The following is a 23,000-nucleotide window of genomic DNA, read 5'->3' as shown; positions in this document are numbered from 1 at the left end:
AGGAAATTAAAAACCTTACAAAGCTCTGCTTAAAAGATACCCATCCTATTCTAACCAAATATTTTCCTACATGCCAAACTGCAACTTTGATCATTCTTTAAGATGAATACATACATCCAGAACTAGAAACCAAGGCGTACCACAATACGTGCTTTTATGCTTAGTGTTTGTGTGTTTCAACTGAAAGAAATAAGAATCAACCATTTTCTCATATAATAATTTAATATATGCCAGCCAAACAAAGTATTTGTATCTTTATTCAATTAAATTAAAACAGACCTGCCAGGTATATTATATAACATTCACTATATACACATGATTTAGGCAATGCAAGGTAATTCTAGATATGCTGATCACTCAACTATTAGTAAAACATGAACGGTGTCAGCGATGCCCAGCAAGTACTCCTTTCACACTGGGTGACTGCATTTCCACAGTATGGTTAGAGGGACAGCTACAAGCCATGACATGGATTACCAGTAAACTTTTGTGGGAAAAGGGGGGAAAATGACAATCTAGCATAGATTAACAGTCTCCTAAATGTAAATCATATACTTGACAGTTACATTGTTTTAAAAGTTCTTCTGTCATTGTTAATGACACAAAACTTCTCTTGTTTGAAGGCAACACCACCACATTTTGTTTGTGTAGGGAGGGTGGGTAGGGGAATGCTCTTAAAATCGGTATAATTATTGTTAAAAAAAAAAAAAAGTACCTCTTTGGTGAAGCCTCGGTACCCATTCAATTCAGTGTAATAATCTGTAAACAGGACTGTAGTACAGTGCTGGGCCTTGATTCCAACAAGGTCAGGTACCACAGCCTTTCCTCACAGTCCTCTGAATGAGTTTTAAGAAAATATTCTAAAGCAGGACAAACAAAAGCAAAGGAAAACAAAGGAGGATTTGAAGATCCCTGTTGAAGATTTCTTTTTAAAAAGTGCATAATATTTTGAATTACAAAAACTGTCATCATGTGGGCCTGCTGGACACTAGACTGTGTTTTTCATCCCTTTAATGATAAAGATCACTTCACAAAAAGAGGACTCCTGCCTACTGGCTGGAGAAAGTTCCCTTTACTTGATTTTCAGGTGCAATCAGTTGTCCACTTCCTCTAGATCAGTCTTTCCATATTCTAAACGAACACCATTTTCACTTTATAATTACATCTAGGTTAAAATTCATTGTCTTATACTGCATCTTGAAGTAGAGTCGTTAGTGTTTGGAGTTCTCATTTTAACTCCTCAGTGCTGGCACGTTCAGTGCATCCATCGCCAGCAATGGATCTGGGGCCAGGAAAATGTACATCCTGGTATAGAGGAACTCAGGAAGAATGAGCATTCTCCAACAGTGGTGGTCCATCTCTGTGCATGGATGGGTGTGTATGCTCCCTTTTGTAAGTTTTTGGAGGGAGTTTAGGGATATGTTGAGAAGTGCTTTGTCGTGGAGGAACAGGCGGCCCAGCAATGGAATGAAGGTCCACTTCTTGTGTCAATGGTGGTGATGGCAGGTGCCTTCTTGTGCCGTGAGGAGAAGGTGTTTGAGGAGGAGGTGGTGTAAAGGGGGAAGGGCTGTTTGGGAAGAAGGCATTACTATGGTCACTTTTTTTGCCCAAAGGGGGAGGTTGGAGATGTAGTGGTGAGCTTGAGAAAACATCAGGTGTCCTCACGGGTTCTCGTGGAGGTAATAAGGGAGGGCTTTCAGGAGGATCTGATATAGAGGTCCGGTCTGATACTGAATATCGTGGTGAATAGGCTTTTGATGTGGGTTGCCTAGGAGGAATTGCTGGGGGGCTGTCCAAATGCTTAGACATGATCTAACATAAACGGGAAAAAAAAAAGACATTTATTAATAATTTAATTTATGTAGCACCATGAATATATTAAGAATTAAGCTGGGGTTTTCAAATATGCTATTGGAAGAACCCTAGATGTGGATCAGGTCGTTTTGCCATGTTTTAAAAATTGGAGGTTACGGCAGTTCATTCATTAAAATTATTTTTCCCTCAGTGTTAAGTTTTTATTTTTCTCAAAATTTTGTTATTTGCTACTGCTTACCTATTATTGAATCTAATATAAGATCATTTCCATTTAACATAAATTACCTGTCAACTTTACAATTTTAAACTTACTATATTAACATTTCATGATATTCTGCAAAGAGTGTCTTGACTTGCCCAGGTGCTCTGCTCTCTGGACACTGAGAACACTGAATCATGTTAACAACTGGCAAAGAAAGAAATTCCAAGAGGTAGAAAAAATAGCTATTATGAGCCTTTAAGGTCTCCTCTGACCCAGAATTTTCATGAAAATCCCACTTAAAAGCATGCCACATTCACCTATTAAGGGTTCAGATAGGTAATATTTAGCACTAAGATACCATTTCATTTAAAATGTGCTTTCATATAAAGCTTCAGACCTCTTTCCTTCTCTCTCTCTTGTATCTTTTAAAGAACTGCTTGAGACTGCATTACTCTTACATTATAGGTTAAACTTTTTTCTTGACAGTACCCATAATTTAGATTTACAAGGGTTTTGAAAACCTACCAAAAAACTGCTTTCAGAGGAAAGGAAATAAACATTACTGCATCGTAAATCCATATTTAATCCTTGTTTAAACTCTATTAAGCCCAAATACTCTGAGTATTAACCTAATTCAGTTAGAACTAAACCAGACACAAGCAATTGATTATAATGTAACTGTAATGATTCCAGTTTCCAGATAACAAGGTTTTCTACTTTACCTTAGATGGCGAAGATTCCGCTGGGGCAGATTCTGGTCGTCTTCGTGGAGGAACAGGAGGGGGGACAGGCACTTCATCAGTGCTCTTGGTTAAACTTATAGATGATACTGAAGCAGATCCTGTAGGATGTTAAATTTTTTGAAAAGTTCACAGGAATTTTATTTCATCTATCAATCCTGAAAAGACTTGGAAACTGCTTATATTTATTAAAAGAAATGTACAGAAGTATCAAAAGCAGTTCAATAAATCAACAACCAATAGTATTTCCTTTATTAAAGCAAACTGCTATAAAAGCATGCAGAAATTTCTTAGCAGAATTTTCAGAAAAAAAGCTGCCTAAGATATTCTGTTATTATGTTTCTTGAACAAAATAACATTCCCACTGTTAATCTATTACTGGAATTTTTTATTTGGATCTGAGCCTCAGATTTCTGGAAGAGACAGCAAACTATTAAAAACCTTTGGAATGGTAATTTCTGTTAAGCTTTTTTGATGGGCTCATTTTTTCCTCTGACTTTATTAGTACAGAATTTTCTTGCCTTCACTGGATAGTCCTTGGGGATAGTTTCTGATCTTAACCTCTCTCTCCAATGTCTCTCCCAGCAATCCCCTCAAAGGATGCCAGGGAGAGAATCTAGTGCCTGGGGGAGGGGTCTCTCCTCAGTGTGCTTAGATATTGTTCTCCTTGGCAGGGAAGCAAAGTCAGGTTCATCATACTCTAATCCAAAAATTTTCATTGTGATGGAGGTATTTAAGATGACTGAGGCAGTGTGCTGATAATAAAAACAGAAATTACACTAGAATCTGGTGAACCTGATTTAGGAGTAAGTTGATAAACTGGCACCAAAAAGGTAAGTAAAGCCTCTAACTGTAACATATCTTACAGATATTTAAAATGACAAGGACTTAATATAAGCTTATAAATAATTACACTTTGAAAAACATTTATGTAATTTGTTAACTAGTTTATCAGCACAATGAAAAAGATATGAAAAAACACTTAAATGGTCGTTCAAAATTATATTTGGCAGGTTCTTTTTCTCCTTTAAACATTGACAGCTTTTATTTTGCTAATTAAATGTTATAACAATATAGAACTTAAAAAGAGTAATTTGTGTATTGATATTATTTAAATGAACATTTTGATCACCTACCTTTTTTCTTAAGAGACTATGTAAGTTAATTTAGCTTTAAGAATATTTTCCATTGTACACATTCTGAAATCATTTGTATGAAGAACAACAAAATACAATCTATTAGCTTAAAATTTATGAAACAGTTTGGTGAATTGTTAGTTTACTTTAAAATTAAAAGCAAATACCTACATTGGAACTTTACTTTGCTTATCAGTGATGAATATTTAGATTATATAATACAGATAGGTACAATGATAAGATAGCTGTTCTAAAGTCAAATAATAGTCATTTGCCTACAATCTGTGCTGTTCCCAGGCTAAGTGACTTAGACACTGCACGGAGCTGCCAACATTCTCATATGCGCATGCATGCTCTTGCTTTTTTTTAAAAAGTTGAGCATTAAAATATGTTTAGAACTCCAGAGTTGGAAATGAGAAGTGGTTAAATGTGGAAGCCACCCATATAATAATGTTCTTTCAAAAGAGAAAAAAAGATTTTACAAAAAGCATGAAAAATATGTAAGTTTAAGCAAATCATTTATGGTCAAAAGATAGCACAAGTGAACGCCTCACTTCTAAGATGCTGCAAAGCAAGGTACCAATACTGCCAGACCCAAGACGAGTTTTAGCAGGAAAGGTTACATTTGGTTTAATCTTTAAAGCCAAAGCGAAAATTATGAGTCTTAAACCAAATATACTAACTTGGGCCATGGGGCAGTGTAACTTGGATAAAGACGGTATCGCTGCCTGTGAAAGGAAACAAGAAAAAGTATATATTTTTTCTTTCATTGATATATTCAAACTCACCTGTAAAAATTTATTTATGATAGAAATGTTATTTTTGTCATTCTAGTTTTAAAGAATGGTAGAACAGTTTAGCAAAAGCTCATTACTACTTACTTTTGAGAAAGATAAAGAACTAAACTGCATTAATATTGGGAATTTTCCAGATTCCTTTTAGATTCACTACTTGATGCCATAATAATTAAATGAAAAGCATTCATGAGAAAACTATATACAATATCCTGTATATTAGAGGAAGACTTTCAAAAAATGTATAAACCCAATGTGAGCAAAGAATTCAGCTGGACCTACAGAAATATGTCATTTACTAAGGATTATTTTGAAAAACCAAACTTGTGAAAATAAGTAGTAAATAATAAATTTATGTTACAAAAATTGAAACATAAAAGGAAATTTCTTACTACTATAATAATTATAAAGTTTTGGAAATGTTCTTGGGGCATATGTTCATCACAAAATAACCACAGCTTTGGATATTACAAACAAGCTTCAAAGTGATATAGCTTTTTTTCCTTCTATATTTTTAAACACTTAAAAAAAATCATTAAACAGTTTTGGTGCTTAGACAGATTTTATATAGGAAACTCTGATAATTTTTGAATGTCTAATTTCAACAACACTGGCCCCAAGAGCATTAAAGTAGAAAAACTGAGACAAAGGCTAGAAGATCTATACTGCTTCTAAATCGATATAGGTGTTTAGGTTACACTGCCTCATATTACCAACATATTGAACAGATAATATCCAAGAGACTAAAGCAATACCTATAGCACTAGACTGAGCTGATTTTTAAAACTTCAGGTTTCTCTCATTTTTGCACAATAGGCAATCACTCAAATAATTAGGGCTGTTGTTTTTCTAGCTTCTTTGCTCAGAATGAGGATAATTTAACGTCCTAGGTTCAGTGGGCGGAATTATTAATTTGATTGCTTATACAGATACAGTGTTCTTATTTCCCAGACAGCTCCAATTTCAAATAATCTATCCTATTACCTCCTTTCCATATGTACTGATATTTATTTGGAGGCTCTGGTTACTAAGGGTAGCAATCCAGCTAATTCTAATAAGTTAGCTCTAAAAAGATTAAAATTCATTTTTACACTTTGATATTAAATAATTCTGCTATTGTGTCAAAGATTCTGTTTACTACAAATCAGATTCTCTTCACTAATATAATAGGGGTTAAAGGGGGTTATCTGCTTTAGTGTTTACGACTTATGTATTTTCCAGTTTTCTTGGAAAGGAAATAAATATGCCTTCTGGAGATAAGCCTCAAGAACATGGTCGTATACTTAGTACAATACAGGAATAAAATCAAAAGACAAAGCTCATGACAGTTACCAACTGCAGGCTTTCAGAAAGAATGATTACACCTATGCATACACACTTGTGCACGCAGACGCAGACTTGGCTTTGATCATATTTATATATAGCACAGGCTTAGATTCATGTGTAAACTTGGGGCACTTTTCTGATTTGTCACTTCAAACTAATTGCTTGGTCTTACTGCCTGGAAAATGCTATTTAAAAACTCTCAGAATTAAACAGTATATATATCAAGAAATATATACTAGGAATTCTTGTCAGCTAGGTACTGAACAAATTTATTGATAATGACTTAGGAGTGAAACCCAATTAATCAAAAAGTAGTATCAATTTGTTAAATACAAATCCCAGACAAAAGATCAGTGGTTCTCCATCGTGGCTGCACATTAGACCCTGCTAGGGAGCTTTTAAAAAATACTGATGCCCACGTGCCAATGCCAGTGTAACTCAAGCGTGGGCTGGACATATAGGTATTTTTTAAAGCTCCCCAGGGGACTATAATGTCCAACCAGGGTTGAAACCACTGTTGAAGATAATCTCCAATTTATAATTGAGTCATTCTTGGAATAGGAATAAGCATTTTCCTATAGAAAAAAATTATATAAATCATGAATAACTTCTTAAACTCACAATAGCCTGTTAAATGCAAGTGTATGAAATCAGAAACTAATCACTTATAATAATCTTCTATGAAGAAAAGCCTTGCATTCCAGCTTCAAATGCTTGGAATACATTTTTTCTTGTTAAAGCTTTCCCTACTAAGGGATGGGGCTAAAGCTCATCTGCAGCCCACAGACCAGGCCAGACCTATGGCTTCCTTTTATGACCAGGCAACCTTCAAACAGGAAGGTACCAAGAGCACTTCATCCTCCTCCCTCCATGCTACAGCCAGAGATGCAAAGCTGGGTGGTCTCTCCCCTTTTCCCGGCCACTGTCATCATCACCTCAGAGGTGGACCTGGTCAGGGTAAGGTGTGGAGCAGGGTTCTGAACGTGAGGATGTATATAGCAGCAGGAGGTAGGTGGCCAGTTTCCTTCCCTCTCTGTCTTCACCACAAAGCTTTCCGTGACCATTCTTGCCTACTCTGTGGTCATCTTTGTGTAAACTTCTACAGCATTAATGTCTTTGCCACTCATTTAGCATTTTGCTAACAAATTAGCACTTATACATCTTCTCTGGTGAAGCCTGCTATCTTACTGAGAGATGAAAAAAATCATGGTACAAACAGAATCAAGCACTTAACAATGGTTAAGCATGTAACTATGATTTTCTTTGTACTATGATTATTTTTTTAACATCTCAGTAAGACTGCAAGCCCTAACAGAGAAGGTGTGTCACTGCTTAGCAAGAAATGAGATATGCAACAGATACTGGCTGAAAAAATTAATCTTTGTTTTTAAAGTAAGTTATTTTTGGAAAAAAACTATAAGAAGCAAAAAAAGAACTATTATAACTGATCAAAAATTCTAGTCAAACTCTGCCTTTTAAAAAACGTAAGCAATGGAACTTTCTGCCTCATTGTATAGAGTGGAATATGTTCAGATGACTTAAGAATGTAGGTACAGCAGCTCTTTCCTGCCAGGCCCTGAGGGAAGCAAGGAAGTAGGTATTCACTCTAGTGGCAACACAGTGAGTACCAGGCTGGACGTGCTGGTGATCCACCCCGCCCCCCCAACCCCATAACACTAGCAGATCTGTTAAGCAGAGTGGGGTCAAAAGCAGATGAGGACCTTTAATATACATAGACCACTAATGAACTTTAAGTAAGGGACTAACTGAGCATACAGATGGTTTTATATTATACTGGCTTACTTAATTTCAAAATCAGTTATTTTCAATTTTTACTAAGAACAGAGGGAGTAGTAATAGGGGCTTGCTTTTTCACAAAGGAAGAGAAACGGAAAAAATCTTCAGGGCTAAGATACAAAGCCTAAGGTTTCTCCACTTGTCTAGCTATTTTTAGTTAATATTCTTCCAGTGTCACATATGACAAAGCACTGATCCAGAGCGCTGCATTCCAAAATGATTCCCTTTTCCCTGTTTGACTAATAATTTAAAGATTTAGCACTAGTAGGGAATGTAGTAGACTTATCTCCTGTTTTTCTACATCTTCCATTTTTAGCTACTTAAACTAAGAGAAATAGAATTTGCAATTGATGGCCTTCATGTGATTTCAATAATTCACTCATGGGAATCTTTATAATATAGATCACAGCCAACTGCTCTTGGAAAAACACCCTTCAAACAGTTAAATGGGTCATAATAAACAAGGATTTTAAGTCAGGTATACTGTGAAAAGTGCTGCTTTTACTTTATTACTTAATTTAGGAGGTTGGCGAACTGGGGAAAATAAATGGGAATTTTTTTAACCTGGTGTTTATTTGAACTTATAAAAAATATCTGATAGCCTACTGTGTGCATAACATGACTTCATAATCCTCAGTAGCCAAACAAGGCCAAGGTGTGGCAATTCTTAAAACAAATACACTTTAGGTGGTAAAATGATAAGACAAACTGCTGGGTAACTACAAATATATATACAACACGGGAATAAATAAACGGGATTCTGGACCAAATCTCAAAATAATATACCTCCAAAAAATAATTTTGTTTTTAAGTTAGATTCTCTGAGTTGGAAGAAATCTTAAAAATCTAGTTTAATCCCCAGAAGGCACAGAAAAAGTATTTTATCGAAAATCAGAAAGCTCACCAGCAGACTGGGATGACAAACTAGGATTCCTAACTCCTACGTCAGTGCTTCTCAACCTCCTCCCGAATAATAATGTCATGCTGCCTCTCACTATTAGATTCTGTAACATCAAATATTAGGGCAGAACTTGAACTGTACACTGAGCTAGGACAGCCAATGGGAAGAGCATGTGGAAATGGTTGTGAGAGGGTTAAAGCCGACTGAATTCAAACTCTGATTTGATAATGAACAAATGAAAACAGGTTGTGGGCTCTTAGTAGAGATTTAAAGCTCCACATGAAATTGATTAAAAAATTAATGGAAGCATGGTGCTCTAGATATAAAAGGTAGCCTCTTCAAAGGGCTAGGGCTGGGCTGTACAGTTTGGCACCCATTAGCCACATGTGGTTATTAAGCATTTGAATGTGGCTAGTCCAAATTGAGATGTGCTATAAGTGTAAAACGTATACTGCATTTTGAAGATTTAGAACCCAAAAAGAGATTGTAAAGTGTCTCAGTAAATTTTTATACTGATTTCATATTGAAAGGACAACATTCTGCATATGCTGGGTTAAATAAAATATATTACTAAAATTAATTTCACCTAATTCTTTTTGCTTTTTTAAAATGTGGCTAAAGATCATTTAAAGTTACACATGTGGTTCACATTATATTTCTATTGGACAGCACTGATTTAGAACTAGGAAAGGGATGAGCAACAGTATGCAGGCGGTGAGATTTGTATGGCTGGGCTTGAAAGCATAGGAGTGTATTAGCCGGCGCTATATACCACCTGCTGGATGGTGTAGACTGAAAAAGGGTTAAGTAGGAGTTTGAATTTGATACATTGCAAAATTAGAAACTACAGAGTTTGGTTGGAAAGGAACCAGGTACTGAGCAGTATTCAAATATAATTTTGGAGGCAGCAATCAGATTGACATTCCATGCAGATTTTAGGAGTTATCTTTGTTTCCTCCAGAAGTTAGACATGCATTTTAAATTCACCAATTGAAAACAAATGCTCAAATGAGCTTTCAATTACCAATTTCATCATCAGGCCTATCTGTAAAGTATAATACATTTAAAGAGGGTTGTTCTAACAGATAAACTGCTGGAGTTTAGAATTTATTTTATATTTCTATAATAATAGCTTTTGAAATGGTATTTGATTTAGCTACAAATTTACAAAATATATATATATACAGATTCCTTTTTACCTCTAGCACATATAACACTAACAGTTATTTAAAGCACTTAAAACTTGAGCACCTACTTGAGTGAAAAGGGCTTGAATGATCAGAATCAAATACGCTGCAAACATCTGTGGTACTAGAAGCACCAGAAGCAGGAGGAGGTGTTAACGGTGTTCTTGGAGAATTTGGTGCAGATGCTGTACTTTCTGTTTCACTTTCAGGGATCCTACTATAACTAATTTTCCTTGGCTCTTGCTGCAGAGGTGTGGGATGTCTCATAGTACCTGGTCTTGGGTTTGATGGACGAACACCAGGAGATTTTAGGGGATAGCTGTATTTTTTTGGCTGTAGACATATCAAAAGAAACACAACACTTAGAACAACATAATGGAAAAGAAGGTTCTTCTATAAATGCTTGGTAAAATTCGATTAGTATCTAGGAAAACCACAAAGCACTAATAAAGAAGTGACATAATGATTCAAATCAAAGTGTCCAAGTTGAAGAGTTAACACCCCATTTCCATAAAGCCTTGGCTATCTAAATTATTAGGGATGCCATCAGGATCGTTTGAGCTATTTACAAATGCATTAAACTGCTTGAGTTTTCATCTGTTTATGTTAGTTTTATGGCATTTTTTTTCTTACAGAGTGATCATTTCTCAATGATATCAGGGTGTCTCATTGGAGCAGACTATATAGCTATTTCCAATTTGCTGTTTTTAATCCATCTTTTAAAAAACTGTTTTAGGCCTTGAGAAATTTTCTTGTGACGTAATTTCATAAGCTTTGGTTCACAGACATTATGAGATTTATCTTGGTTACTTAGAAGCCATTTATGTTTACTTCTTGATTCTTGACTTTCTTATGAATAAGAGAGATTATATTCAGAACAGTGAGATGATGATACTGTACATAAGCCTGGCCAGGCAGTTACTAGTAATAAGAAAGAATGGAAACTTTATTTCACCCTCAAAAATGTATCTTTAGCCAAGCCTGTTATTTTTATGGCTAATGATTCAAGGTTAAAAGTTCTCATAAAAAGTACTTATATAAGTACATCTATTTATTATAAGTGAATTAGTATAAATTATCAGATTTCCTGCCCTTAACATAAATACCGAATAACATTTTTTGTTAAGTTGGCCATATTTGCCCAACTTCTTCATCTATCATGTTAGGATTTATTCACATTAATATTAGTGCCCATTTACCTGGAACTAAGTGGAATAATCCTGAGCATATTTATTAAGCATTTATTCACTATTTTTATCCATTACATGTGCACGTCATCTCTAAATGCCTTTATAGAAAACTATAAACCACCAGATATAGATGACAACTGTAAAAAATATATAAATGTAAAAGAAATATAAATGTATGAATGCTTACAAATCTTGGGAGAGGCTTAGGGTTTCGTGGTTCTATTTCTAGGGATTTGTTGAAAAGATAATCTGTAAATTCTTTTTCCATACTATTTCCCATTGGATTCAAGTTTTCAAAGAACCTCTAAAATAGATGCCAAGAAAAACAATTATTAATATTAAATAATTTAAATTCAGTTTAAAGTTCATGAAAATAATTTAAGAAAACATTTAACGTAAGAAAATTGGAATTATTTAAGTTTTATTTTCCTTTTTGTCCGCAATAAACCTGCCTCTTATCAGGTGGTTATAAACTTAATCAGAAATATGTGTCCTCAAATAATTCAACTTACTTTGATATCTGATTCTACTCGTAAACAATAAGGCTGATTTTGGTACTGCTGGATCTCGCCTGTTATTTCTGCTACTTTCCTCCTTTTGCTAAAGTTTATAAGCTCTTTTCCATGCCTTTTTAGGACCTCAGGGTTGCCTTCTTCTGTTTTCAAGATATTAGTTAGATAAATTCCTAGAAGAGATAATAAATTATTTCAAGGATAAAAACGGAAAAGGCTAGTTTTTTTCTTTCTCAGTAATTATAGGTATATTACACTGTACCATCTCAACCATCATAACCAAAGAATTAAGGCACAAATTTCCATTCTATGAAAAACAACAAGCTAAGTAAATATCAAAGAAAGATTTTTATAAGTATCAAATTCTTCTGTGACTTAAGTTCTATAAATACCCAGGAAAAAGGGAGACCAAGTTTAACAAAATTAATAGATTTGCAGGAGCAATAACCAATTTCCCACCCCCCACACCCATATGTTATTTAACATTAAATCATGGTTTTGTTAAAGGAACTTTAAGAATAACCCATCACTATTAACACATATTTTTGGCAAAACAGGAAAACGTCAAATTTAGAGGATCATATTTTCTGCTTACTCAGCTCCTGAGGCCCCCAAGAGGTCGTTAGGCTTTGTAATTCAGAGGTAGTACTGTTTGGATAGGCTGACTCGTGAAAATGTGGGCGGATGTGCAAGCCTATCAAACATTTATGTATATTCTGGTCTTCAGTACTTCTAGAATTATGTCAGCCTGGTAAGGGAGCTCCTGTTTCCCCACCACTGCAGTTTGTGCACTGGATGAGGAGGAGAATGAACAAAATAGCAGGCATTTTAGTTCCTTTCTGTTCTAGCATAAAGGTTCTGGAGCCAGCTCTGCTGCTTTCTCCTCTTGTGATCTTGTGCAAGTTGCTTAGCCTTGGTTTGCTCATCTCTAAAATGAGGACAGCAGGGTTGCTGTGAGAAATAAATGAGTAAATTTATGTACAGGCTTAGAATGGGGCCTGACAAAAGTAGATGCTTAATTAGCTGTGGTTGGGATTGTTGATACTGTTGTTGCTATTCTTGCCCTATCCTATTTCTGCCTTTTCCTCTGAAGTACTGACTATGATGCTTTGGGGAAAAAAAAAGTGTGAATATCTGAGTTCATTTGCTCAGTACACATTTGCTGAGTCTCTGCTGTACACCAAGCACTGCATTAGGAACTGCAGATACAAAGATGAACAAGACACACAGTTCCTGACTTCAAGGAGTTCAGAGTGTTGAATGTGGGCTACTACAGTACCATTTGGTAAGTGCTATATTAATTAGTACTAATGCATAAGATGCTATGAGAGCACAAACAAGATGTGCCTAACTCTGCCTTGAGCTGTTGGGAGTAGCAGAAGCATCACAGATTAAAATATGCTTAAAGTAAGTCTCAAAAAATGAATAGAAGTTTAATAAGCAGAATAAGATAGAGGGGCATTCTAAGTAAAGCAGCCACGTGTTTGAAGGCACTGGTTTTTGTGAAGCTTGGAGGCATACTCAGAAATGGCTAGCCTTTAGGGGTTTGGTCTGTGGGGTGGAGGAAGAGTGGCAGGAAATGAGGATAGGCAGAGGCAAGGAATCAGTAGTTCTAATCCCTTCTCCATCACTGCAGGTTAGTCACTGGATGAGGAGAGGGATGAACAAACCAACAGGCTCTTCAGTTCTAATCACAGACTAGTGGTTCTAAATGGCTTTGTGGTAGAGGCAAACGTTTGGTTCTTTTTGGCTGCACTGCACTGTTTGTGGGATTTCAGTTCCCCGACCAGGGATCAAACCCAGGCCCTCGGCAGTGAGAGTGCCAAGTCCCAACCACTGGACCGCCAGGGAATTCCCGACGCAAACTTTTAGATACGAGAATATTTGGCTACGTTCTTGGCAAGATTAAATAACTCAAAATCAATAGTGAACAGTTAGCAATAATGAAACATGATAGACATCAATGCCTGTTTGGTTCTAGAAAGCATCCAGTTATTCAGTGTATTAGTTACTTGGCTATTTCTCAGCACCTAGGCTACTCTTGATTATATATTCATAAGACAAATTGACCATGTGTTCTGGTAAGCACAGGCTCTTTTATTTTCCACATCTGCCTGTCACTGGCTTTTTTACTTGCAGTCGGTTATATTCTCCTCTACACTAAGTTGCAATGACCCACTTAGTTCAATGTTCAGTCTGACAAACGTCCGTGACAGTACACATATTTAATGGGAGCCAAAATTAACCTTCCATATTGGCCACAAATTGATGGCCCAACTATGAAGAGTTTGTGGGTAGTAGCACCCGTACAGGGTCACAAAGAGCCTTTTTAAAAGAGCTTAGCTTTTATCCAGTAGGTAATTAGGAGACTATCAGCATCTTTACATTCTAGAATGATTATTCTGGTTGTACTGTGACGCTAGATGGGTTAGAAGGAGTTAAGACTAGAAGCAGGAAGCTCAGTTAACAGAGTAAAAGTCATCTTGGTGAGATGATGAGGGCTACCTTAGGGCCCACAGGGATAGAGTGGAGTGCATAAATATCTAAGAGGTAAATGCCACAAGAACTGATTAAGTGGTTTGGGCAGAGGGTAGGCACAGCGGGAAGAAAGACTCTCACCTTTGTGCTTGAGGGACTGACTGGGTGGTGGTGTAATGACTGACCTGGGGAACGTGGGGATAATAAATTGTGGGATATTGTAGGTGTTAAAAGTATACTTGAAAGAAGTTGTGAAAATGCTTACAAGTAGCATTTTGGGAGAGTTCAGGATAAAATCTGGAATTATTTTATGACAAATTAACGGCTACTTAAAAGGAGAACAAATAAAGAGGTGGTGTTCAAACTTTGTTGATCATAAACTACATCAGTAAAAAAATGTTTAAGCATGCACTCTCTCTCTCTCTCTGTGTATATGTATAATAAAAAATGTAGTGCAAATATGTACATAGATGTGAATATTATAAACTGTTAAAGTTTAATTTTTTTAAAAAAGGTCATTTTACATACCCTGCTCTAGGGACAGCTGTTCTAGGGAGAGGAAAAGCAGAGCATTATGACAAATGATGAAGAGGGATGAGGTTTCACCTCTTTGCTGACACCCTTCCCAAGCTTTTCAGGAAAAAGTGGCTGCTCAGGGTTCACAGAGCACTCTGTTCATACTTTGATTTACACGTTTCTACAATACAGTGTTATATTTACTACATAGCACTATAATTTATTTTTCTGCTCTTTCAAGGGAGCTTATTGAGGATAACACTATGTTTTACTTGTCTCTCTTATTCTCAACACCTAGCCCTGGGCCTGACACATACAGGCATTCGACAGATATTTCTGAATGAATAAAAGCAGCACACTATTTCAGAATAGAAAAGAAAGCATTTGCAGACTAGACCGGGGTACAAGAGACATACAGTCAATTCTAAAATGGCAGGAGAGCAAGAGTGGAGATGGAACAAACTGACAAGAAACAGAAGGAGAACACAAAATTAGAGCAGTGTGAAAGGAAAAGAGCAAAGCTGATGTTACAGGCTTGGAGTTTTGTGCAGAGAGGTGAGACTTGGTTGAGGTAGAAATCTGCATCCTTTTACCTGAGAGGAAATGTTAGTTTGCCTATACATATTCATTCTACCTATGAGTAGAACCTTGCAGTGTATGGAGAAAAACTGGGAAATAGACCAGTAGCCTGGCATAGCCTTGGAAGGAGAAATTGCCTGACTTTTATTATTCTGTAAATAGTGCAGTGCCAGCAAAAAAATCTGAGTAAGAATTCTGCTAAGATGATAGAGAAAGTAGAAGTGTCAGATACTACCCCTGAGCCTCCTATAGACGGGGAAAAAAATCCAGTATCCAGAATTAAGGATAAGAATCTATAAGAAGTTTCTACAATTGACCATATAGATGAAATGGAACTAAGCAGCAGCAATAATACCTACCTACTGGGTCAGAACCATGAAAGGCTACCTGGCTAACCTTTAGCTTGGAAATAGCAAAAATCTCCTAGAGCAGCAGAACAGACCAGAGACTTAATAATCAGGAAGATAAGCAGAAATGGGTAGGAAGGCTGGCAGGCAGGCTGTATGCACCTATCAAACCACGTACATGTTTGCAATCACTCACTAAATCATATGGCTCACTTTAAAACACAATGCAATACTACTCTAAATACAGGTCTGAAATTTCCTTTTTTCTCTTAACAACATGTTAACAAAAATCAATTACGTTAGTTCATAGAAATCTGAAAGAGAATACAGTTTGTTTGTATGAATAAATGTCCACCAATCAGGTGATATAATGGAGTAGCAGGGGCCAAACACGAGTCCAGTGAACAGGCCCTGTGGTTTCATTTCACCTCTGTGTAACAGGGGCCATAAGATATCATGAGTAGCATGACTATAAGTTCAGTGAGTGTACTGAGGGACTAAGATATTTCGCTTTTTTCTAAGCACCTGACATAGCCCCTGATACTTAGTGGTACTCAAGAAATATTTGTTGACAGGTTGAATGAAATGAACATCAGACTGAGGTCCTTCCCAGGCTCCCTTGTATGAACTGGCACCATAGTTACCACACTTAAAAGTAAATGCATAGACTTCAATGTTTTATCAGAAAGAGAAATGAACTCAACAGTTTTATCAAGAATTTAGGGGGAAAAATCCTCAGAAAACGGAATAAATTAACAATGATAAAAAGTAATACATGACATAAAAACTATAAAATCAGAGAGAATAACTGTTTCAACATTTATTGTTTGGAAGAAAAACACAGTAAAACAAACAAGTAAAAATAGAAACAGAAAAACATATTGCAAATAAGAGCAACTGTAAAAGTAGCATTTTTATAGAGTGAATGCTAGTACTTTTAGAATACTGAAATGAGACAACTGTGTAGCAAACAAAACTGAAATAGAAAAAAAATTAAGGAAGAAATGAAAATGTTATTATAGAATTACATACTACAAAAGATTCTAGGCCCAGATGGTTTTTCTGTTGGAATATTTCAAAGTTTAAAGGCTAGATCATTTCATGATATTCTGGAATAGAATAAGGTGGAAAGCTGCTTAACTCATGTTACAAGGTAAATATAACCATAATAACAAAAGCTGATAAATATAGGACAAGAAGAAAAACCACAAATCAATCTCACTTATAAAGATGGATGCAAAAATCCTGAATAAAATGATAATGAATAGAATTCATTTGTATATTTAAAAGACTAATCCACCATGAATATAAAAGACTTAATGTTGGTTAACAGAAAGGTTCAGTATTAGCAAACCTATAATTTTAATTTGCTAAATAAGAAAAATCATTTTGCTCTAAGACAGCAAACTATAAAGGTAAATGTATACTGCCAACAAAAACACAGAAGATAACTATGCAAAGAAATTGTCTTAACATAATAAATAGCATCGAATCAAGCAAATAGCAAAATTATACCTATCTCTGCTGAAACAGAGATGAAAACAGAACTTCTTCTTTTTATTACTGTTTAACCTTTTTTTTTGCGGTACGCGGGCCTCTCACTGTTGTGGCCTCTCCCGTTGCGGAGCACAGGCTCCGGACACGCAGGCTCAGCGGCCATGGCTCACGGGCCCAGCCGCTCCGTGGCATGTGGGATCTTCCCAGACTGGGGCACAAACCCATGTCCCCTGCATCGGCAGGCGGACTCTCAACCACTGCGCCACCAGGGAAGCCCACTGTTTAACCTTTGTTTGGGAAGTTGTGACTAATGCTGTAAGGCCTAACACAGAAATAAAATCAAAAGAAGAGACACTATTGTTATCGGTAGACATGATTAAATATCTAGAAAATCCCAGGAAATTAATAATTCTTGGAATTAAGGGAAATTGACTATTAAAAAATGAATACCATTCACGATCAAAAATACCTAGGAAAAAGCTAATTATCATAAATGTTCTTTCCAAATTAATTGATAGATCATTCCAACTGTATTTTGGGGAATCACTCCCCCTCCCCAGTTCATTTGGAAAAATAAAGAGACAAAATTGGCAAAGAAAATACTGAAGAAACATCAACAAACCAATCTTATTATACATGAAAATACTATAAATATAAAGCAGGATTTCTTTCTCTCTCTCTCTCTCTCTCTCTCTCTCCTTTCTTTCTTTTTTGTGGCTGAGCTATGTGGCTTGTGAGATCTTAGCTCCCCGACCAGGGATCGAACCCCGGCCCACGGCCGTGAAAGTGCCGAGTCCTAACCACTAGACTGCCAGGGAAGTCCCTAAAGCAGGATTTCTTACCCTTGGCACTACTGACCTCTTAAACTGGATATTTCTTTGTTGTGCGGGCTGTTAGCAATATTCCTGTCCCCTACTGACTAGAGGCCTCTAGCACCCCCCAACTCGAACAACAAAAAATGCCTCTAGACATTGCTGAATGTTCCTTGGGGGACAAAAATTGCCCTGGTTGAGAATCACTGATTATAAAGTGCCAATCATTAAGACTGGGGCACTAGCATAAGAAGTTAATGGGATGAACCTAGAGATTATCATACTAAGTGAAGTTAGACAGAGAAAGACAAATATATGATATCACTCACATGTGGAATCTAATTTAAAGATACAAACGAACTTATTTACAAAACAGAAACAGATTTACAGAAATCGCAAACAAACTTACGGTTACCAAAAGGGAAATGTTGGGGGGAGGGATAAATTAGAAGCTTGAGATAAACACACACACACTATGACAGATAACCAATAAGGACCTACTGTATAGCATAGGGAACTCTACTCAATATTCTGTGATAACCTATATGAGAAAAGAATCTAAAAAAGAATTAATATATGTATAGGTATAACTGAATCACTTTGCTGTACAGCTGAAACTAATATAACATTGTAAATCAACTGTACTCCAATAAAATTAAAATAAAATAAAAAGAAGTTAATGGGAAACAATACTTTTAAAGAAGGAGGTACCATATATAAATGGGGATGAAGAAGACTTATTCAATAAACGTGGGTCAACATATAAACAATCTGGTGGAGAAACAAATTTGAATATTTCATATGATATCTAAAAGAGACTTCAATTTGATTGAAGAGTTAAATATAATTTTAAAAGTTGAATCATAAAGCTAGGAGAAAATATGACTGAATGTTAAGTTACTAGACTGGAAGAACTTTCTACAGTCAGAAACAATAGAAATCATAATGGGAAAAATGGACAGATTATAGAATTTTAAAAATACTGTATTTCAAAGAATAACAACTAAAAGGCAGACTGGTAAAATATCTAGCTCAAGAAATATCCAGCTAGATATAAATTATCTAGTTAGATTGGCTAGCTAGCTCAAGAAAATATTGTCAAATACATAAAAAAGGTATAAATATGAAGATATTCATTATAACATTATTTAGGAAAGCAAAAAAGCTGGAAACAACATATGCATCAGGTCATAGGGTAACAGTTAAATAAACTGTCATACCAACTTTAAAGAATATCTTGTAGCCATTAGAAACCGTAATTATGAAGACTAATAAAACACAATATATCTAGGATATGGTAAGTGAAAAAAGTGAACAATGTGTACCTGTCACACAATTACAACTATATACAATATGTATATGTACAAAACTGGTTGGTTATAAAGCCTGAACAAAAATGTCAATTGAAAAAATATCAGGACATAACAATGTTACATGCAGTATAACTTAAAGCTATATAGAAAATATATAAATAGAGATGAGGAAAAGGCTAGAAGAAAATACACCACATACTAAAAAGACTAAACACCAGACGTGTAATTGAGGTCATAATTTTTTTAAGTATTTAGAGGAAGAATCATGAGAGCATATATACCAGCAGAGAAAAGAAACCAGTGTGAAAGAGATACTGAAGATATAAAATAACAGGAAATAAGCTGGGACGAAGTGAGAGGGTGGCATGGACTTATATATACTACCAAATACTACCCAGATAGCTAGTGGGAAGCAGCCACATAGCACAGGGAGATCAGCTCGGTGCTCTGTGACCACCTAGAGGGGTGGGATAGGGAGGGTGGGAGGGAGGGAGACCCAAGAGGGAGGGAATATGGGGATATATGTGTATGTAGAGCTGATTCACTTTGTCATAAAGCAGAGACTAACACACCACTGTAAAGCAATTATACTCCAATAAAGACGTTAAATAAATAAAATACAGGAAATAAATGATGGAATAAGATAGAGGAACCTACAGAAAGGGAGAAGATTCATATGGTAGGTTTCAGTCTTAAAAGAAAGAAAAGGCACTACCTTACTCTGGTGCAGAAAGGAAGGCAAAAAGAATAGGTAAAATTTTGATGCGTAGAAGGTGTGGGCCCAAAGGCACATGCACTATGGTTTTTAGCCATGAGACTGTTTATAAGCAGCATGATTATCAAGTATGGGTAAATACGGCCAGGCCTCTTGTGTGGAGTGTTTGGTTTACTAAAAGTCAATAAAAAGATTTCTAAGAATATTAAAACAGAAGTAAGCACTATACAATATTGAATGGCTGCACAATATGGAAATAAAAAGTGGAATGTACATATTGGGCTTCACCTTAAAAAAGTCCTCATAGAGAAAAATTCTAAGGGGATTCAGGTGCTAAATATTTGTTAAGTACTTTCTGCTGGTATATTAGACATGTGTTTACTCAGTCATTTAATGAAATAACTGTTGTTTTATCCAGAAACATGATAAAGATTTAAGAAGAAATGCTCACCAAAGAAAGGCACACATGGTGGATTAATAGACCTGAGTTTTGCCAAATATTTCTTATAGTGATCTTCACTTAGTTCATGAGCTTCTTCTAAAATTTTCTTTTGGCGACTTGGTATTTGCTACAATAAAAAAAATAATGTTTAGGGAATATAAGTTTACAAAGGGAATCACAGGTTTTGCCAAAAAATGCCAGGCTTAGAGTAAAGCCCAAACACAACAATATCAGTTTGATTCTAAGAATGATAATACTGCTTCAAAGAGACTATCTTCATAGACCCTAGTACAAACGTAAAGAAAAAGTGTGTGTGTGTGAGAAATCTATCTTATCTTGCCATTCCTCAAACAAGTATGTGAGCGTTTAGTTGTACATTATATTACAAATAAGGTGGTGAAATCTTTTTATTCTTCTAACTTAGGCTAGGACCTGTGAATACATTTTAATGAGACTGCCTAATTTACAAAGAGCAACCAATTCAATACAAAATTTAGGTAATTCCATCATTTCAGCTGTTACTGAAAAGATAGATGAGGCATGTAAAAATTAAAGGTCATAATTGTTAACATCCTGATTCCTAGGAACAGGGAATGGAAAAAACACCTTTAGATAAGCAAACCTACCTCAAACGTGTGGTCTAGTCTGTATACAGGTGATGAGTTCATAGCACTGACAACCTCAAGGACACCATTGAAGTTGTTCAGCTCTTGAAAGACTTGCAGAATCTCAATTATTCGACTCACCACAGCTACTCTTTCTTCTAAGTTTTCAGTTTCTACAATACATCTGGGAATCAAAGACAAAAAGTGAATTAAAAAATTTGGAGTTTTCCCAACGAAGATATGATTTAAAGAATTTAGCAAACAAAATGGAATGGAGGGCAGCTATAAGTGTAACAGTAGAGAATACGTATTCAGAATGGCAGGTAAATAGTAGGTGAATGGAAGAGAAGGCAATGCCTTCGGTCAGGCATGCTGCTTGTCACTATTTTCCAGACTGATACAGTCAACCGGTCAGTCATTCTTCCTATTATATTTGGTGCATTCTCTCTCAGTATTGGAGTTCTCTGATCAGTCTATCATCTTGTTGAATGTATGCTGGCCTTTAGGATGTGGATGTGTTCTAGGGAAATTATTCTCAAATTTTAGAATTCTCTGCCTCTTATTCTTCATCTAATTGTAAGATTTTAGTGATTAATGCTTAATTTCTTTCTTTGACATACAGAAATAATTACCTACATTTCTAAGAACAGCTCTTTAGATAAGCACTATAATGTTAAAAAGTGAATGAAAGTATTTTACCACCATTCAGAATAAAAAATTTTTAATTATTTAGAAAGAATAAAAAAGTCAATGAAAACAAAAGCTCTTTACATTTAAATACCAAGAATCCTTGGAAAGTACATATACATCCAACTAAATAGCTAAAAGTAAGCTATGCTCAAAAAAGAATTCCTCAGTGAGCATTTACTCTCTATTTCTAGTATTTGAGAAAAATTTTTATTTACTAATTACTTATCAGTAAAGAAAATATTTTAAACTTGGTTTTCAATAATGTGATAGTAAACAACTCAATCTAAGAAAAAATAAAATACACATATGGAAAAAATAAATCAAGATTAAACATTAACAAAAATGTAAAGTTGTGGATTACACTATTCTCTGGTGAGGCTGATCTAACACTGAAAAAAAAAAAACACTGCAAAACTATCAAAATAAATTTGCCTTATCAAATTAAACATGTTTATGCATTAAAGCGTCAGATGTCTACAAATCATGTACCAGCTAACTAATTATCTAGACATTTTAAAAGGCATGATACAAGTATAATATGTTTACATTTTTTTTTTAAAACTCAGTTGATATTAACTAGGTGTACACAATGAGATCACCTGTGGAGCTTTTATAAAAACCAGGTAAGTCTGGGATGATTTATCCGGAAGTGACTTCAATTCTAATGCACATCTATGGCTAAAAAACCACTGTGGCAAATGAACAAGAACCTCTTCCACTGAAAAGGCAGAAACTGGAACCCTTGTACAATGTTAATGGTGAGAATGCAAAATGATGTAGCCACTATGGAAAACAGTATGGAGGCTCCTCAAAAAAAATTAAAAATAGAACTATCATATGATCAGCAATCCTACTTCTAGGTATTTATCCAAAAGTACTGTAATCTCAAAGAGATATTAGCACTCCCATGTTCATTGCAGCACTATTCACAATAGCCAAATGTGGAAACAACCTACATGTCCATCTGCAAATGAAAGGATAAAGAAAATGAGAAATATATGTATCATGGAATATTATTCAGTCAAAAAAGCAGGAAATCTTGCAATATGTGACAACATGGATGAACACTGAGGACATTATGCTAAGTGAAATAAGCCAGTCATAGAAGGACAAATACTGCATGATTCTACATATATGAGGTATCTAAAATAGACTCATAGAAGCAAAGAACAAAATGATGGTTGCCAGGGGCTGGGGGAGGGGGAAATGGGGAGTTGCTAGTCAACATGTATAAATGTTCATGTTGATTAGCACTTACTTACACCAGATAAATAAATTCTAGAGATCTGCTGCACATTATGCCTATAGATAATACTGTATTTGTACACTGAAAAAAATCTTACCACAATGAAAAAAAGCAAAAAGAGAAAGGAAAAAGGTCAGGAAATGGCCGCCTTCTCAGTAAT

General features: G+C 35.5%; 1 protein-coding gene across 2 annotated transcripts in view; it reads right to left on the bottom strand.

The window, feature by feature from the left end:
- Positions 1–1,320: 1,320 nt before the first annotated feature.
- Positions 1,321–23,000, bottom strand: part of SOS1 (SOS Ras/Rac guanine nucleotide exchange factor 1) — a 155,694-nt gene continuing 134,014 nt past the window's right edge. The window contains exons 16-23 of one of the 2 annotated variants that reach the window (XM_065890999.1): positions 20,926–21,088; positions 20,309–20,426; positions 11,601–11,773; positions 11,276–11,392; positions 9,967–10,231; positions 4,577–4,621; positions 2,740–2,858; positions 1,321–1,812 (exon numbers count right to left, since the gene is read on the bottom strand). In XM_065890999.1, coding sequence (XP_065747071.1) covers positions 1,321–1,812; positions 2,740–2,858; positions 4,577–4,621; positions 9,967–10,231; positions 11,276–11,392; positions 11,601–11,773; positions 20,309–20,426; positions 20,926–21,088 — 1,492 coding nt within the window. The remainder of the gene's footprint in view (positions 1,813–2,739; positions 2,859–4,576; positions 4,622–9,966; positions 10,232–11,275; positions 11,393–11,600; positions 11,774–20,308; positions 20,427–20,925; positions 21,089–23,000) is intronic. The other variant, XM_065891000.1, reaches the window with a different exon arrangement.

The sequence above is a fragment of the Phocoena phocoena genome, chromosome 14, assembly GCF_963924675.1.
Source record: "Phocoena phocoena chromosome 14, mPhoPho1.1, whole genome shotgun sequence".
NCBI lineage: Eukaryota > Metazoa > Chordata > Mammalia > Artiodactyla > Phocoenidae > Phocoena > Phocoena phocoena.
This window is presented reverse-complemented; position numbering and strand designations above follow the sequence as displayed.